This window comes from Triticum aestivum, chromosome 7A, assembly GCF_018294505.1.
Source record: "Triticum aestivum cultivar Chinese Spring chromosome 7A, IWGSC CS RefSeq v2.1, whole genome shotgun sequence".
Classification (NCBI taxonomy): Eukaryota; Viridiplantae; Streptophyta; class Magnoliopsida; order Poales; family Poaceae; genus Triticum; species Triticum aestivum.
Genome location: NC_057812.1, coordinates 4784288 through 4804212, shown reverse-complemented (window position 1 = coordinate 4804212; position 19925 = coordinate 4784288). Strand labels below are relative to the sequence as shown.

Genomic DNA, 19925 nt, shown 5'->3' with positions numbered 1-19925 from the left:
TAAGAAAGAATAAATAAGTGGCATTGGTACTACCGTTCAAGACAAGGGAAAATAAAAAAATTGAACAAACAACGGCAAAAATTGGACGGAATATTCACAAAAAATGCTCTTTTAAAAAATATGCATGAATAAACATGTAATGGTGGAATTTTCGCATATACAATTCCTAATAAGGAAAGAATTAGTGGCAATGGTTTACCCTTGAAGAAGAAAGAAAATAAAATAATAACCTAAAAACAAAATAAGGAACAACCAATTTCATTTAAAGAAGAAATATAATGGAAAAAGTTTTAAAAAACTTGCACAAAACTTCACTCTAAATTGCACTTTTTGTAGTATGCAAATAACAATCATATAATAGTGTAATTTTCACACATATTGCATAGTACTCCCTCCATGCCAAAATATAAGATCAGTTTGACACTATCAGGAGGGAGTATTTGTGTGTATACATTTAAACTAACCCAACATCCCAAAAATACACACAAAATAAAAGTAAAAGTGAACTAACAAAGAAAAACAAAAAAAAGCAAAAACACATAAAACAATAAAAACATAGAATAAATAGAGAGGGAGAGAGGAGGACAACATCACACAGTTAATATGGGGTCAGTCCCCCCCACCCCCACCCCCCGCCGCCCCCTAGAAGCGCTTTCATGTCGTGATATTACCGATCCACCAACCCCAGAAACGGTTGCATGCCGTTAAGCTCTAGCCCTTGCACTTGACCTATCTTTGGATCAAGTTATCATCACATGTGATTGTGAAACAGTTGTCAAAGCGATCAAGACTGCAATGTGCAACGGAAGGGAAATATAGTGCTATTATGAAGGAGACTACAGCCCAAGCTCGAGACTTCACAAGGTGTGATTTTATTTTTGATGGGCGCCAGAGGAATTTGATGCTCACAACTTAGCTAAATTTGCTTCTAGTTTAGATGTTGGTCGCCATTTCTCGCTGGGTCTTCCCCATGACCCTTTTGTTATTCAACTGTACTCCTAGTTAATAAAAGTTGGTTTACCGCTCAAAAACAAATATGGGGCCTGTAAAAAAACAAGCCCAACACAACAAATAACACAGGCCAAAATAAAATACCAATCTCAGAGTAAAAATCAGCGGCCACAAAATCGACTGAACCAAATTTAAAATTTAGGCAACTTACAGGTAGCTAAAGTGTTCTTAGAAATGTGATGTTTACTTTTCTGTACTACTCCCTCCGTCCCATAATATAAGAATGTTTTTGACACTACATTAGTGTAAAAAACGCTCTTATATTATGGGACAGAGGAAGTAGCTGGTAGTAAAATATATTTGAATTTGGAATTTATTGTACACTAGTATACGGTATAATTCATCACGAAAATTAGTTTCAGAACGAAGAACCCTGCTAGCTAGCTAGGTTAGGGTATATATAAAATGGTGTGCATGCGCGTCCAATAACACACGAGAAACAGAAGCAAAAGCTGCTAGCTGCTTGGTGTGTGAGCTGAGCTCTGCTCTGCTAGCTCATTGGAAACAATGGCGTTCAACGACGACGAGAAGCCTCCTGCTTCTAATGTCGGCAGCACCAAGGGCCTGGTGACGATCAGCACGCCGACGTACAGCAAGGATGCGGCGGCCCTGACGGCCGACGCGGTGACGGCGGTGGTGGAGCTGAACGCCACCTCGTCGACGGCCGTCCGGGAAGGGCTGGACCTGGTGGCGGTGCTGGACGTGAGCGGCAGCATGCAGGGCGACAAGCTCCAGAGCATGAAGAGGGCGATGCAGTTCGTCATCATGAAGCTCACCCCCGTCGACCGCCTCTCCGTCATCTCCTTCGCCAGCTCGGCCAACAGGCACTGCCCGCTCCGCTCCGTCACGCAGCAAGCGCAGACCGACCTCAAGTCCATCGTCGACGGCCTCGTCGCCAACGGCGGGACCAACATCAAGGCCGGGCTGGACACCGCCCTGGCCGTCATCGCCGGCCGCGCCACCACCAAAGCCCGCACGCCCAACATCTTCCTCATGTCCGACGGCCAGCAGAGCGACGGCGATGCCAGACAAGTCGATCCCGGGAACGTGGCGGTCTACACGTTCGGCTTCGGCAAGGACGCCGACCACGCCCTGCTCAGCGACGTCGCCAAGAAGTCCCCCGGCGGCACGTTCAACTCGGTGCCCGACGGCGGGAACGTGAGCGCGCCCTTCTCGCAGCTCCTCGGCGGGCTCCTCACCATCGTCGCGCAGGACGTGCAGCTGACGCTGACGCCCAAGGCGGAAGATCCCAGCGCCCCGGACCTGGATACCATGACGGTGGCGCCAGGGACCGACTACACGCAGACCACCGACGGCAACACGGGCGTCATCACCATCAAGTTCGGCACCCTCTTCAGCGGCGAGACCCGCAAGGTGGCCATCAACCTCAAGCTCCTGGAGAGCACCTTGACGACGGCGTACGACGGGTTGGTGGCGGAGGCCCAGCACAGCTACACCGTGCAGGGCAGCCCTCAGGGCCAGACCCCGCAGGACATCGTGATACCCCGCTCCCCGGACGCGCCCGCCGACCCGCCCACCAGCGGCAAGGCGCAGGCGGTGCTGGCGGAGATGGCGCGTCGGCAGCACGCCGGCGCGATCGGCGAGGCGAGGCAGATGGCCGACGGGAAGAACCTGGAGGAGGCGCGGTACAAGCTGGCGGACGCGCAGAACGCGCTGGAGGACATCGTGCTGAACGACGGCGAGAAGCTGGTGGGCATGCTCCGGGCCGAGCTGCAGCAGCTGCTGGACCTGATGGAGACGCAGGAGCTGTACGAGGCGGAGGGGCGGCCGTACGCGCTGGCCTCGGAGACGTCGCACGGCCGGCAGCGGTACGCGGCCAGGGGCGGCGACATGGACGCCGTGCGGCTGTTCGCCACTCCGCGCATGGACACGTACCTGGAGCAGGCCAAGAAGTTCGAGGAGGACCCGACGGCGCCGCTGCCGTCCGCCGACGACGACGCCAAGGAGGAGATGGCCGCCAACCCGCTGGCCGCCATCTCGGCTCCTATCGCCTTCTACATCAAGGTGGCCATCCAGGCCCTGCAGGAGATCGAGAAGCTCGTCGCCCCGCCGACGAAATAGAAAACAAGCTACTCCATTTCATCACTCGATCTACTCCTACTGCTATGTTTGTTTCATCAATCAATTTACTGCTACGTTTTCCGTTCATTTTATCTTCATGGTTGTAACCTGGCGCTTAATTTACTTCATCGTGAGCTGAAATGAATAAAGGGGCATCTCATCATCCATGGTCAGTGTCTAATTAGTCTCACTCTTTCCACTCACTTACCACTCGGTAGAACAAGAGAGAATTCCTTATTTGGTCCTTCTTAAATATTGCTTCCCTTTTTTGCCCCAAAAATCTTTTTCTTCTTTTTTGACACTTGAACTTTATTTTATTTTTTTCCTATGTGACACTTTGATCAGTTTTGGCTAGTAATGGAGTTAAGTCTGACCTAAAAAAACTGTTTTACCCCTAATGTGGTATATGACCAGATTATTTACATGCAAACACAGAGGTAATGTGACATACATTTTGCCATTATTAAATAAATAAACAGAAAATAGTACTATATGTCTAATCATAAAAAAATTGCCGGGGAAGAACAATAATAATTATAATATGAGTGAAACATTGACGACATATTCTTTTTTTTTTGCAGGATAAAAAGAACAATGACGACAAATCCAATCGGTTAAGAGCTAGCTTCTACCGGTGGCATAAGGTGCTAGACGAGTGTGTACTGTTCCAAACAAAATCAATCAAGCTGCTAGCTTCGTTGCTTCTTGTGCTTGCTTGCACGTACTGTGTTAGCTCCTCTGAAGCACCACTACGTCCAGGATCAGCATGTCTGCGTATAATATGTCGCCGATACGCCCATGCATCCCATACGGCATTGTATTGTGATACGTATATATTTGGTATCCGTGCAGTATCATGTTCTGTTTTTTTAAGGAAAAACCGACAGCAGCCGCCCGCTGTTGCTGCCACCGTCGCCGGCACGCGTGCTTGCTGCCGCTTGCATGCATGCGTGGTTGCTGAGTCTCTGTGCATGCTTGGTGTGTAGGAGTATGGGTGCGTGGTGCTGGTTGCTGCTGGCCTCTTTGCGGATGGAGCTGCAACAAGTCTGGACGGTGGTGGATATGAATATTTGAACGTGGGCTCTCAAACGCGCAATACTTTCATCCATTCATGTTCACATCATTTTTTTGCTGACATACTGCCACCAGAGGCAAAATTGTCTTTCTACATGCCATTTAACATCACCGGATGGAAAAATGGATGAAAGTGTCACACAGGGAACAAAATGAAGTTTAAGTGTCAAGAAAGGAAGGAAAAAGTTTTTTGGGCCAAAAAGAGAAGCAAAATTTAAGAAAGGGTCAAATAAGGAATTCTCTCGTAGAACAATGGTTATTGGTTGTGATCGTCTACATGCCGCACTACTGTCAATGACACATGGTCAGGGCGCCCACAGCGGCGACCATTTAGCTAATTTTGAAAGGTTTGGCTAGGTCTCAGTCGACTGAGACCTTGATCAAGTAACATAACATGTAAGAAAGGAAAAGGGAAAAACCGAAGAAGAAAAAATTGCATGGACCTTAATGTAAAATCCCATGAATATAGCATCGACCGAGACATAACCAAATCCCACTCGGTTGAAATTTGGCAAGACTAATTTCTAAACCAAAAAATAACTATTCTTGAGGTTTTCTTGTTCGAAGAAGGCCTCAGACCTATTGATCAAATCATCAACAATTTATTTTGTATCGAATATCAACATATACACCACTTTATAAAACAAACAAATTACATCAAGGTCTTTGGTGTTCGGTCATCTTCTTCCTCCAGAACGGGTTCAAGTACCTCGCGATGATATCCAGGCTCTTCATCGCCCACACTACAGTGGGATCACTTGCCAGGACCATGAAGATGGTGAACGAGCCTGAGTTAAGGATGTCTCTCTTGGTCATGTCTATCTCCTTGCCATGTGAGGAAGAGAAGATCCAATCACTCCTGGAGACCTTGAGGCATGAACATATGTGTTATGTCTGTTTGAAGCATAATATTTTTAAGACTACGGTATATAAACATCTATTAATTCTTTTTGGCCTTTCTGTCCCTATTTGTTTCTAGAAAATTATTACCATTGATTTAAAAACTAAGCCTGATAAGAAAAACAAACCCCTCACACAATTGCCCTTTCAACCGATAGAAAATATTTTTAGTCGGTTTATATGCTCAAAGTCTCAAACTGATTGGGAAATTAAAAGAGTATTCTTACAATCGGTTATATTTTTGAACCAGCTGGCATGTTTTCCCGGTCGGCTCAAATTGCGGAACAGATGGGGTTAAATGTATCTTATTAAAATGATTATTTCTTTGCATTCAATCCTTCTTAGAAACTTGCTCAAGTTGTGTACTTCCTGGGACAAAAGTGTTCCCATCCACCCGAGCCAAATCGAGAATTAAAACATATGTTATTTTCGGAAATAACTATATTCTTGAGCAGTATTATTACAAACAATATACTAAAAGAAGTCTCAGTAGTAAATATACATTGAAGCAAACAATGAAAAAAATGGTTGGACGCAAACTGTTTTAGGTCGACAAGCAATCTAATATACTTAATAATAATAATAATAATAAAGGGTCTATTGGTTCTTGCGGTACATCACAAAAATTGCCCTCAGAGTTACAAAATATTACCCACCAATGCATCTATAAGCGATAAAAAAAGATTCACACAGGGGACCTCCTATACCACGCTCTGCGCGCTAGGAGAAACGCAGGGCGCCGGCTTGGGCCGGCCCATGTCCAGGCAGCCTGTTTTTTTAATTTCGTTTTTTTATTTTTTTTTCTTTTTCCTACTTTACATATTTTGGACTTAAAATATTTCCGATTTTTTTTAAACTAACATGTTTAATAAATTATAAAATATTTGTGGAATCAGGAAAAATTCAAAATTTAATAAAATGATGTTTGCTTATTCAAAACATGTTTGAAATTTTGAAAACAAATGTTCGGGTAATAAAAACAAATCGTGATTTTTAAAAGTTCATGTATTAAAAGAGGTTAATGAAATTGAACAGAATTTTACCAATTCAAAAAAATTATGAACGGAAAAATATCATAAAAATTTGAAAACTGTTCGTGGCTTACAGAATAGTTTATTCATTAATAGAATGTTTGGAGATTCAAAAAATGATCATGCATTTTAAAAAATGTTCCCTAAATAAATAGAATGTTCATAAATTTCAAAAAATTGTTCCACCAATTTCCAAAACAATGTTTGTCTATTCTAGAAATGTTCAGCGATTCAGGAAAATTGTTAAAGTAATGTTAACAATTTTAAAAAATGTTTGGAAAAGTATAAAATGTTCATGAATTCAAAACATGTTTGATTTTAGAAAAGTTTTCATGAATTTGAAAAATGTTCATGATTTCAAATGTGTTCACAAGTATAAAAAACTTCATGATTTCACGAAATTGAGAGTGATACTCTATCTCGGTGCAGCAAAATGTGATCATGACCATTGGAGATTATGATTTTTTTTCTCCCGCTGCAACACACGGGCCCTTTTGCTAGTATAGCGAAAAGGCGATATGGAAGACTAGACTAGTAGCATGTCCTTGGATGGTGACATGTGGTTGTACCAGCCCTCTCATTCGTCCCTCAAAGCGACGAACTTCTACCGTGGGTGCGCCACCCCCAAAAGCGAGGCTACCAATGTACACGAGCATGCCGTTTCGCTGGGCATGGGGGTCGTCGATGGAGAGCTTGGACCATTCCGGCTTGACATACTCATAGCGACTATGCGTGATGCGGTGGAACTCTTCGATGCCCTTGTTCTTGCTCATGTTGTTTGTGTCACGAAGGTCGACGGAGAATATGTTGCCATAGGGCCTGACCGAGTGCAAGAACTATTGCATGGAGATGGGCTCCAAGGAGACGGTGGCGAGGTCAGCAACCACCACATGTCCTGGCTAAACTTCGGGTGGGTCATGTGCCTGACGATATTATCTGTGCTCTTCATCACCCGCACCACCACCATGGGATCGCTCAACTTGACCAAGAGCACGGCGAAGGAGCCTGGGTCAAGGATGTTCCTTTTTGACGCATCAGCTGCCTTATCCCAAGAGGAGGAGAATACATCCAGTCGTTTCTGGGAGAAGAGCTGCAATGGGTTCGGTCCACGGCCCATAAGTCAGCCGTATAGGCGCATGGTCCTTCTTCGTTAACGGTAGGTTCGGAGCAACCAATGAAGGAGCACTCCTTTGGACCCTTCCCATGGGTCACTTGGGGTGGGTTGAAAATGTGTCGCTTGGCGAGCTCTCAGCCGCCGCCATGTGTCGCGCTTTGGGCGCTTCATTCGAATTTTATTTTTTTCCTCCGCACACGTTTTCGGCTTTTTAAATGTTTTTTTTGTTTTATTGGCTTTCCGCTTTCTCATCGGTCTTTCTTAGCTTTTGGAGAAAAAAGTTGACCTTTTTTGCACAAAAAAGTGTTTTACTTTTGTTTTTCTTTCGGGAGAGGCACTGTCGTCTCTCATGGTTTTGCTTCAGCGATAGGCACGGTTGTGCCTCTTTAGGAAAGGAAAAAAAGGGGCTCCCATGTTTGATTTTTTCGTCCAGTATTTTTTATGAAAAAATATTCGTTAAAACCTATCAACATTGGGTCTAGCTTTGAATATCTCAGACGCGAGAAATCCAACGGTGAAAAGGGTTCGCGATTTGGACACACGGTTTAAGAGATAAAATGTTTTGAATAAATGGATGTACCAAAAAAAGGGAAAACTCTCCGGCATAGTGTGCCACTTGTCGCAACTTGAGACGTGGAAGTGGCCTTTGCAAAGAGTGCTCCATAATTAGTGATTTCGACGGTACATGCTCACATCATTTTAGTAACAATGATTCCTTTATGGGACGACCCAGGTGGGTATTTGAAAAAAGTTTGCGGATTGGAATAACGTTCATGGATTTTGAAAAAACCTTCACAAAAGTGATAAATGTTCGTGAATTTGATATTTTTTGTGGATTTTGAAACGTTCATGAAATTGAAAAAAGTTTGCGCATCTGAAAAACATCCATGAATTGTAAAAAAGGTTCGTTAATTTAAAAGGAGTTTATGAATATGAAAAAAGATTTTTCACAAATTTGAGAAAAAAAATCAAAGGTGAAAAAAGTTGATTCATATATAAGAATGACTAATGAAAAGGCAAAAAGAATAATAACAAAAGAAACAGAAAAGGAAAAAATAAAAATAATGGTGCTAACACCGCCTCTCATACCTATTCTTCTAGAACAATCCCATCGGTTTTCCTTTATTTATCAGAACGGGATTATGTCATTTTTTGTGTTTCATTTTCTTTTTCTTTTTACTGTATGATTTTGTTTATTCTTTACTCATTTTTCTATATGCGTGCACTTTTTCAACCATGAATTTTTTTCTCAAATTTGTTAACAAAAATTTTCCGTATTCATAAACTCGTTTTAAATTATTGAACCTTTTTACAGTGTTTTTCCCATTCACAAACTTTTTTCAATTTCGTGAATGTTTTAAAATATGCGAATAATTTTAAAACTCAAGTACTTTCCCCAGTTACGTGAAGATTTTTTTTCCAATCCGCAAACCTTTTGAAACTCGCGATCTTTTACAAATTTGCGAACATTTTATCTATTTCACAAAAAAATCAAGTTCATAATTATTTTGTTCAATTCATTAAATTTTATTAAATTCATGTATTTCTTATTGAATTCAGAAACTTTTTTGAAATTCAAATATTATTACGAAAAATATGTGAATATTTTGAAAGTTACAATTTTCTGAAAAACATGAATTTGTTAATCTAAGCAAAGTTTTCGTAATAGTGAACAGTTTATAAATTTCACATTAGTGAAAGAAATCTAAGAACATTTTCTTATTTCATGATTAAAAAAACTATTAGCAAAGCAACAACGAAAATGATAGCAAATATGTACCAACATTCGAGTGCACATTAGAAAAATACATGGTCAAGTTCGTTTTCCATTTGTTCGCTTCATCCCGCTTAAAACAAATATATTAAATAAATATCTTAACATGTACTAACAATCCATTATAAAAATATCTGACGTATATCAAATAAATATTTCAGATAAATACGAAAAATGTACAATGTTTACGAAAAAACTAGACACCAAAACATGTATTTGAACAAAAATGTTAATCATTTCATTAAATTTTTAGAATCTTGATTAAAAAATGTGAATCATTTATTTGGAAATTTTAATCATGGATTAAAAAAGATAATCATATATTTGTAAAATGCCAAATGTGTATAAATAATGTTTCTTATGTATATGAAAAATGTACAATCTGTACCAAAAGCATAGACATGAAAACATATATCTGGAAAATTATTAACCATATATTTGAATAATGTTAAAAGTTTAAAAGATAATTATTCTTATGTATATGAAAAATGTACAATTTTTATGAAAAAGTACACATCAAAACATATACCTGAAAATTTGTTAATCATGTATTTTAAAATTGTTAGACAAGTATAAAAAATGTTCTACTATATATGAAAATGGACAATCTGTATTAAAATAGAGTAGACCTCAAAACACATATATAAAAGTTAATAAATGGGTACAAAAATTATACTGTTGTATACAAAAAATATGCAATGTGTATGAAAAAGGTATAACGAAACCAAATAAAATCATAAAGAAACAAAGAATACTGAATAGAAAATAAATGAAAAAATAAAAAGAAATTGAAAGCACGAAAAACCGGGGAAGCCAACGCAAAATAGTGGAACATAGTTAAAAATAAAAAAGGAATAAAAAACCATGAAAGAAACAAATAAAACCGGAGCATAAATAAAAAGGAAAAACCAAAGAAACCAATGCAAAACACTTGAACAATGTGAAAACAAAAAAAAACAAAAAAGGAACAATTTAAATCCTAGGAAAAATAGAAAGAAGAAAATTCAAAACCCGTGAATAAGACGATTCAAAAGAGTGAACACGGTAAAAAATAGTGCTATAGTACAAGACCGGACCAGTACTATGATGACCGAAAAATGCATCAGACGAGTGAAGCATTCGTTTGGTTACAAAGCAAGATATGGCTCTCACGATGAATCTGCGAGGCACTATTAGGACAACCCTGCTGAGACAATCTGGTGGGTAGTATACTGATTTCATTCCAACTAAATAAAAAGTTCTCCCCAAAAAACTAATAAAAGATTAATTTTTCAGTAATCTTGAGCATCAAACATCGAGCCACCTGAGCTGTTGTGGTTTCTCCATAGCATTAGGCATTTTACTATAGTGCCATAAACTTTTTTATATTTTTGGCAAGAGTAGAACTATAAACTTTCGCAAATGATGAGTGTCACAGGTGTGGCATGAAGCACTCTGGGCCTGACGTTTTTTAAACTAAAGTTGTCATCCAGAAAGGAAAAAAAGAAAACAAAGTAAACCTAAAACTTGCCATCTAAAAAGAAAGTTGCCATGCTTGACAACTATAGTTGTCATCCTCGCTCCACTAAATTTGCAATAAAAACGTTCGGAATTGCCATATGTTCGTGCCACACATGTGAGATTTATCAAGGTCCTAAAATTTTGACATGTATGGAAATCTTCAAAAGTATTAAGTGATCCAAGCATGAATGCATGTTTTCTGTGCATGCATGTAGTCCACTAACCTCCATGCTAAATAACAACAATTCGGAGACCTTATCACACATAGCACCCTAGATCTAGGACATATGATTTGGTGGCAGCGCACATGCATGTGTTTTACATTTCTTAGTAGTCCCTGCAATCATATAAAAGCTCTCATTTTGGACAACGATAAATTCAAATTTTGATCTACATATGTTTTATTAGTTACTTGAAAAATGTGCGATTTGCCTCGAAGAGTACTTAACTTCACAATATTGGTTTTTGAAGTTTACAAATATATTATATTATATTTTTAACAGAGCATAACATAGCACACCATCACATGCACACCTGTGCAATATCTAGTCTTCGATGTCGCCGTGGAAATGTTTTCCTTGGTCAAGTTTGCCTTGGTCATCGCAAGCAAACAAATTGGCTTCTTTTCTTATGAAAACGGCATTGGATTCTGACATTCATTGTCAAAGCGACTTCATAGGAAACCTAGGTGCGTGTGAGAAACCAACGGCCAAAATGCAAAGGATATCAAGGAATGTACTCCCTCCGTCCGCCAATAAGTGTACATCTAGCTTTTGTCCTAAGTCAAAATTTTAAAACTTTGACTAACTTTATAGAAAAAAAGTAGCAACATTTATGGAACTAAATTAGTTTCACTAGATTCATTTTGAAATGTAGTTTTATAATGTACCAATTTGATGTCATATATTCTAGTACTCTTTTCTATAAAGTTGGTCAAAATTTTAAAACCTTGGCTTAGGACAAAAGCTAGGTGTACACTTATTAGCGGACAGAGGGAGTAGAGATAGTTTAGAGGTATCCTCCTAGAGGTAGTGCAAGGAAAAAAAAGACTATAGAGACACAAAAGGACCATTAGTTGTTCTATCATTTTTTATGGTGCTACATTCCATGTGATCAATTTAGTGGTTGTTTGTTTCCTAGCCACACCTTTTCACATATTGCCACACCTCAAGTTAGACAAGTTTGACCAAGTTAGGTAGATGTTTGGTTTTAGCCACACCTAAGGCAATATTCTATTTTTTTAAATGAGCCCCACTTGTCATACATAGAAAAAGCATAGCAAGATTTCCTAAGGCAAACCAAAGTGTAGCTAAGAACTTCTTCACCTAAGGTTAGGCAAGTTTGGCAAAATTGTGTGGCAAACTAGGGCAAAATTAGTCACCAACCAAACAGACAATCTGCGAAGCTGCCATGGAATGTATGGTATTCTTATTGAATACACAAGCACATACAGATGTAGTATTTGTGTTGACAAAATTTGTCTCATGTGGCTACTTTTACAAAGCTTGCTCCGTTGTAGATTCATTTGTAGTAGTATTCTTACGTTTCCAACATGCCAACAAGAGTTAATAATTTTGATAAAGATGATCATAGACGGGCTTCCCCCTCAACGTTTGAGGCGCTAAAGTTGGTGTTCGGAGCTCACGTGCACGTTCGAAGGGATGTGGACCATTAAGGTAGTTTCACTTGGTATCTACAAATAAATTGCTCATTCGCTCCCTAGCCAACCAGTGGCTCATAAAAACTAGATACCCTTTTTAATAGATTAAAAGCTTCATACATTAAAAGATGTAAAATATCACATATTAAAAATGAATTTTAAATAAGTTCATGATTTCGAAAAAAGTTATTGAATTTTAAAAAGGTAAATTTGGAAAAAAATCATGGTTTTATTAAAGTATACAAAATAATAAAAAATAGGAAAAGGGAAAGTAAAGTAAAATAAAAAATAAAAACACATAGAATGTTCCCAAAACAGAAAGAACCAAAATACTACAGTTCCCTGTTATATCGACCGGTCCATTAGGAAATATGCAGTTATTCTCCTGTGAGGGTTCTTCGGATAAGGAACTATATCTGGTGTCTTAAGCGCCAAATAGCATACTCCCTCACAGAGACTGACAGATTGGTCATGTAAAGTTCTAAACTGGCTCTAGGTGCAGAGGCCCATTTGCAATTATTGCTTCAGCCAACCTCTGTGAACGGGCTGTAACTGCACCACAGTGAAGCATTAGAACGTAATCCAAGGCTCAGCACGCTTATTCCTCTATGCCGTAGCAGGCTGAATTATGTGACCGAAAGAAATCGGCTCTCTAGCCCAGCCCAATAACACCACAAAACTTTCAGTACGCTAAAAAAACCTGGGGATCAGACAAAGGCTCAAAAAAATAAAACACTTGAGGATAGACATTGAACTTTACTCCGAAATTTCAAATTCAATTTTAGAAAAATGTAGTTGAACCATAAGCCACATACTACCAATGGTAGTCTATTAATCTCCTTCCTTGGTTAATTGTTTTCTTTTCCAGTTAGATAAGAAGAAGGCCTTGTTGGGGGAACGTAGCATGCAATTCAAAAAAAATCCTACGATCACACAAGATCTATCTAGGAGATGCATAGCAACGAGAGGGGGAGAGTGTGTCCACGTATCCTTGTAGACCGAAAGCGGAAGAGTTAGCTTAACACGGTTGATGTAGTCGAACGTCTTCGCGATCCAACCGATTAAGCACCAAACGTTCGGCACCTCCATTTTCTGCACACGTTCAGCTCGATGACGTCCCACGAATTCTTGATCCAGCAAAGTGTCGAGGGAGAGTTTCGTCAGCACGACGGCGTGGTGACGGTGATGGTGATGTGATCCGCGCAGAGCTTCGCCCAAGCACTACGACAATATGACCGGAGGAGTAAACTGTGGAGGGGGCACCGCACACGGCTAAGAAAATAACTGATGTCCTTTGGGGTGCCCCTGCCCCCGTATATAAAGGAGGAGAGGGGAGGAGGCCGGCCCTAGGGGGCGCGCCAAGTAGGGGGAAACCCACTAGGACTCCTAGTCCTAGTCGCCCCCTGTCGGTGTCAAAACCGGCGGATCTCGGGTAGGGGGTTCCGAACTGTGCGTCTAGGCCGGATGGTAACAGGAGGCAAGGGACACGAAGTTTTACCCAGGTTCGGGCCCTCTTGATGGAGGTAAACCCTACGTCCTGCTTGATTAATATTGATGATATGGGTAGTACAAGAGTAGATCTACCACGAGATCGGAGAGGCTAAACCCTAGAAGCTAGCCTATGGTATGATTGTTGTTCTGTATGTTGTCCTACGGACTAAAACCCTCTTGTTTATATAGACACCGGAGAGGATTAGGGTTACACAAAGTCGGTTACAATGGTAGGAGATCTACATATCCGTATCGCCAAGCTTGCCCTCCACGCCAAGGAAAGTCCCTTCCGGACACGGGACGAAGTCTTCAATCTTGTATCTTCATAGTCCAGGAGTCCGGCCGAAGGTATAGTCTGGCTATCCGGACACCCCCTAATCCAGGACTTCCTCAGTAGCCCTTGAACCAGACTTCAATGACGACGAGTCTGGCGCGCAGATTGTCTTCGGCATTGCAAGGCGGGTTCCTCCTCCAAGTACTTCATAGAAGATTTTGAACACAAAGATAGTGTCCGACTCTCCAAAATAAGTTTCCACATATTGCCATAGAGAGAATAATATTTACACAAATCTAATCTGCTGACGTATTCCGTAGTGTGACACACCACGGCCAAGCCTTTATCCGAATCGTTTTATTATCCCACCTCAGCACGTCATGCGAGGCGGTTTCCTTGGCACGTCTTGTTAAAGTAGAGATCGTGTCCCCTTATTCCGGGATCCTCATCAATACAGGCGTGGGTAACCCAACCGCGCCATTGATTACGGCGCTTGGAGATAAGCGAGTTTTACCAGGCTTGTGGGGACACGTAGTTGAATCCACCCATATAAGGGGATAAGGATCCACCTTTTCACCTACGCCTTCTTCCTCCTCTGCCTATCCATTCTCGCGCACTCGAGCTCCAGCGCCCAAGTCCGCACTCCCCACCTCAACCTTCTCCAGCCATGTCTGGAGCGGGAGGCAAGTGGATGGTCTCCTCCGTCACGGAGGGGCACATCAAAAAACTGAGGAAGGTCGGATACTTGTCTAATGACATCGCGCACCGGCTTCCCGAAGAGGGGCAGCTCCTCCCCACCCCAAGGCCCCATGAGAGGGTAGTGTTCCTTCCCCACTTCCTCCGCGGACTGGGCTTTCCTATCCACCCATTCGTCCGGGGACTCATGTTCTACTACGGCCTGGATTTCCATGATCTGGCCCCGAACTTCATCCTTAACATCTCGGCGTTTATCGTAGTGTGCGAGGCTTTCCTCTGCATCCGCCCCCATTTCGGCCTATGGCTCAATACTTTCAACGTCAAGCCGAAGGTGGTGCGCGGTAACCAGGCAGAGTGCGGAGGCGCCATGGTGGGCAAGATGCCCAACGTCTTATGGCTCGAGGGCTCCTATGTGGAGACCTTGAAGGGGTGGCAATCAGGGTGGTTTTACATCACCGAGCCGCGCGACCCTGAGTGGGTCGCAACCCCCGAGTTCCAGTCCGGACCCCCAACGCGGCTCACGTCTTGGAAAGAGACGGGCCTGTCGTGGGGCAGCAAAGGAGAGGTGGATGGACTGCAAACATGCATCCAAACCCTGGTGGACAAGCAGCTCAAGCTTGTCAACATAGTCCAGGTTATGCTCATCCGCCTGATCCTCCCGTGTCAACAACGGGCCTTCAATCTGTGGGAGTTCAACCCGGCGCAGCACCGAACTCTGAGCAGGCTCTTCGACACGACGTACGAAGATGCCTGGAAGGTGCTTTTCAAGGGCGTCGAGGCTCCCGCTTCCGCTACCGAGGATCACGGATTCAGCGCGCAGCGTCACGCTAGCGCGGTAAGTTGTTTGTACCTTTTATAGGGTAATAGTTTTTCATAGTTTAACTCTATGCGGGATCTAAGCTCCCTTACCTTTGACAGGTTTGGCAGGCGAAGTCCGGACAGATCGACTGTCCGGCTCCTTTGCCCGAAGACCCAGCCGATGCCTGCTTGGCGAAGCTGCTGGTTCCGGCACCCCATGTGGTGCCGGAGAAGAAGGCCACAAAGAAGGCCACGGGGACTCGAAAGAGTGCCCGGCACCAGGAGGTGTCGGGTTCATCATCCGATGACTCCAAGGCGCATTCCTCCCGTGAAGACGAGGAGGAGGAAGAAGAGACCTCTCCCCCCCAGCGGAGGAGAGACCCTCACTGGGGAGGCCGAAGGGTCCAAGAAGGGGAGAACCCTTCCCCCGGACTACTCCACCGACACCGACGACGGCGGAGAAGAGTGGCCGCTAAGGGCCAAGCCCCTGGCGAAATCGTAAGTATCCGGATACCAGAGTAATTCATAGTATTCCTTTATTGCACAGCTTTCCCTTATGTCGAATATGATTATGCAGCCCACCCAAGGACCGGCTCGACGCATCGTCGAGCGGTTCACTGGACTCGTCGAATGTGAATTCGCTTCCGAGGCTTCCTCCCCCCGCCCTACGGACGACACCGAAGTGTTTTCTCAACAGGTTCCAAGCCGGGAGGAGGTGGTCCTGGAGGCGCCGCAAGGCGACCTCCCGGACTCCAGGAGTAAAGGGGATAAAACCCCCAGGGCTCCAAGTCCGGCTCTAGGCCGGACACCGCTCCGGAACCTTCAAAGGTTCCAGAGTCCGGCGGGGGACCTCCTTCCAAGAGGAGCAAGCCCACCGTGCCGGTGACCCCCGTCCAACCGGAGGCGCCGGACAATCTGTTGGAGGTGCTCAAAGGCACCTCCATCGACGAGGAGCACCGCACCATTATGAGTGCGGTGGTCCAGAAGGTTCAGTCCACCAAGAGCGGACTGACTGAAGCTTGTACTAGCCTTTAACAGGCTTTGAGGTAAGTAAAGAATGTGTAAATAATATTACTGCATAGACAGTAGCCCCTGATGCTCTGTTTGGCGTTCGGGAAGAAAAGCCGAATAGAGGATCAAATAAAATTCGCAGGAGTCTAACAAAAAGGAGTCAATATGTGTATGCAGGCTTCTCTAACGGCGTCCGCCGTATTGACTGCGGAAGTGGACACGCTAAAGCAGAACCTCGAGCAGTCCGAGCAAGAGCTCGGGCGTGCCAAGAAGCAGCTCGAGGAGAAGGAAGGTAAGAAATACCTTGTTTAAATATATATAAAAAAGGTGCAATTGCAAAAAATGACAGGATTATCGTGGCTATTGTAGGGGCCACATCTGAGGTGGCGGCCCTTAAGCAAGCGCTGGTCGAGGCCGAGAAGAGGGCGGCCACGGAGCGCACCGAGCGGGAGAAGTACGAGGCCCAGGTTGGCAAGGTGCGGCAAGAGCTCCAGGCTCTCATGAAAAAACATGAGAGTTTGGAGCTTGACTCAAAGACGCGAGCGCCCGAGCTCGTGGTGGCTATTAAAGATGCCAAGTCTGCCAAGGCCGAATTCCAAAAGACCCTCCAGGAGTTGGATGCGGTGAAGAAGATAGCGGCGGGTAAAGCATTCTTTATGCAAAGTAAACATGTAAATGTGAGTTACTTGTTACTTACCCGAATCCGGAGTTCTCCAGGAGCCTTCGCAGATCTTCCCCGTAGCGTGTCTGATGCCGCCGCATTCTATTGAGTCGAGGAGGGCAGCTCGACAAAGAAGGTGTTCTGGTCTCAGTATGCTGAGGCCGGACACCCCGTGCCCCTGAGCGACCAGCTGAAGCAACTGGTCGAGCTCCACAAGGTGGCCGAATAGGCCATGAAGGGCCTCATAGTTCGGCTGTGGCCTGGAGAGGCTCTACCTGGGAGCTATTTCGGGCTGGTGCGGCGGCTGGTGGGGGCCTGTCCAAGGCTCGAAGTCATCAAGCGCTTCGTCTGCATTGAAGGTGTCCGTAGGGCCCTTGCCCGTGCTAAGGTGCACTGGGGCAAGCTGGATGCTGAGAAGCTTGTGAAGGACGGGCCACCGCCGGGGAAAGAGCATCGCAAGCCCGAGAATTATTATAAGGATGTTCTAAAGGGTGCCTGCCTTATGGCGGATGAATGTTCCAGGGATGTAATTTTTGAGTAAAACTCGCTCGTTTTGTCCTGTGCGCTGAAAACTTGTTCATATGCGCTAAGCAATGCTGTTGGAATTTAAAATATTACCTTCTGTGCGGCTGTTTATCAATTCTGAGAGATGGCGAGTCGTCGGCTTCTGCCCCCGTGCCACTAGTGCTGGGGTGTTCGGGTATAAACCTGAGCACTCTTTTCCCCATGTTTGGGTCCTTCGAGGGAGGCGCTCAGCACAACGAACAAGGCAATCGGACTATAATGCGTGAACACTCTCACTTAGCCATAGAATTCTATGATTTTAAATTTCGGCGAAGCCCCTGGTATTCGGAAGACCGAGTTCGGGGCGCTATCCACGCCTTGGCCGGACAGAGCCGGCTCCTCGCTCTAAGCGGCATAAGTCTTTTGGGACTCGAAAAACCTCTCGAACAGCGACCAGCTCTCGCTTCATCATGACAGTCAGTTTTAGCTTTCTCTACTAAGGTGCTCGACCCAGCTCAACTGGGGCACAATCGTAGTAGTTTTCCTAGTGCTACCTTAGCCGATATAGCGGAACGTAAGGCACCAAAACATAGGAGCCGGGCAAACCCAACTATTGACCCAAGACATGATTCGGAGCCGATGCATATAATGCTATAAGTTCGGGGTGCCGCACTTGTTAAAGTGTTCGGACTTCTCAGACCATATTAAGGGGTACTTAAGGCGTATTTTGGTCGTACCAAAGTGTACGGGTGCAACATGTCGTTAAGGAACATATATTTGTGAAAAAAGGTAATGCAAAAATAGACAGAATCTATGCATTGTTTATTAAAAGGGGCTGCGATCAAAGCAGAATGATACAAATAATGCGATAAGTAAAAGGTTGGACTATTTAACATGTCCGTTCCAGGGGCAGGCTGTGGAATGGTATGCGAAACAGGTATACTGCTCGTGATAGAAACCACCTGGGAGTTCCGTAATGCGGCATGGCTTGTCTGCTTTCCTGGTTCTTGCATCGTTTGTGCGGCAATTGAACTGCCGAACAGGCTTTCCAAAGAATGGAGTCCTGAAAATAAGAGAAAATTAAAAAATCGGCAGCCCCTGGTGCGGTTTAAGCCGTGTTTCGGGCGTGCTATGATGGTGCCCCTCCCCCTGTACCCATGGTATTTCTAGAGCGTAGTGATGTACGCGAAGCACTGGCGTCGCATTTTTGCGAGGGGTGGGGTTGGGGCCGCATTGCTATGCCTGCTCATAACGTGCCAGGCGGTCTTGTTGTAGGTTACTCCGGGCGCGCTTGACGGTGTCCGGACGTTTAATGGCCGGACTGGAGAACTGCCTGGAGAGGCTGCTTTGTACTTCCGCTGCAAGGGCCGCCGTGTGCTCCTCCGTTCGGAGGGAGCGTTCGGTGTTTCCATTGACCGTAATTACTCCTCGAGGGCCTGGCATCTTGAGCTTAAGGTATGCATAGTGAGGTACCGCGTTGAACTTGGCGAATGCGGTTCGCCCGAGCAGTGCGTGATAGCCACTGCGGAATGGGACTATGTCGAAGATTAACTCCTCGCTTCGGAAATTATCCGGAGATCCGAAGACCACTTCAAGTGTGACTGAGCCTATACAGTTGGCCTCTACACCTGGTATTACGCCTTTAAAGGTCGTTTTGGTGGGCTTAATCCTCGAGGGATCTATGCCCATTTTCCGCACTGTATCCTGGTAAAGCAGGTTCAGGCTGCTGCCGCCGTCCATAAGGACTCTAGTGAGATGAAATCCGTCAATAATTGGGTCTAGAACCAATGCGGCGAATCCGCCATGACGGGTGCTAGTGGGATGGTCCCTTCGATCAAAGGTGATCGGGTAGGAGGACCATGGGTTGAACTTTGGGGCGACTGGCTCTACCATGTATACGTCCCTTAACGCGCGCTTCCGCTCCCTCTTGGGGATGTGGGTTGCGTATATCATGTTCACCGTCCGCACTTATGGGGGAAAACCCTTATGTCCACTGTTGTTCGGCGGCCGGGGCTCTTCGTCGTCATCGCTATGCAGCCCCTTGTCGGTATTTTCGGCATTTAGCTTGCATGCCTACTTGAACACCCAACAATCCCTGTTGGTGTGATTGGCCGGCGTTTCGGGGGTGCCATGTATCTGGCACAAGCGGTCGAGTATTCGGTCCAAACTGGACGCCCCCCTAGGATTTCTTTTGAATGCCTTTTTCCGCTGACCGGATTTATAGCCTCTGAATCCGGCATTAACTGCCGTATCCTTAGCATTGTCGCCGTTAATGCAGCGCTTCTGCTTGTTGCGATGCGACCTGCCACTACTGTCCCTGGTATCCGAATTACCAGGGTTCTTG

At 44.4% G+C, this 19925-nt stretch overlaps 1 protein-coding gene across 1 annotated transcript; it reads left to right on the top strand.

Annotated features, from left to right (window-relative positions):
• Positions 1 to 1422: 1422 nt before the first annotated feature.
• Positions 1423 to 3260, top strand: LOC123149352 (E3 ubiquitin-protein ligase WAV3). Its single transcript, XM_044568995.1, has one exon. The coding sequence runs from the start codon at positions 1519 to 1521 to the stop codon at positions 3091 to 3093; it is 1575 nt and encodes a 524-aa protein (XP_044424930.1). The 5' UTR covers positions 1423 to 1518; the 3' UTR covers positions 3094 to 3260.
• Positions 3261 to 19925: the final 16665 nt, after the last annotated feature.

Coding starts and splice junctions, on each gene's coding strand:
- LOC123149352 (XM_044568995.1), top strand. CDS start 1,519: ATGGCGTTCAACGACGACGAGAAGCCTCCTGCTTCTAATGTCGGCAGC.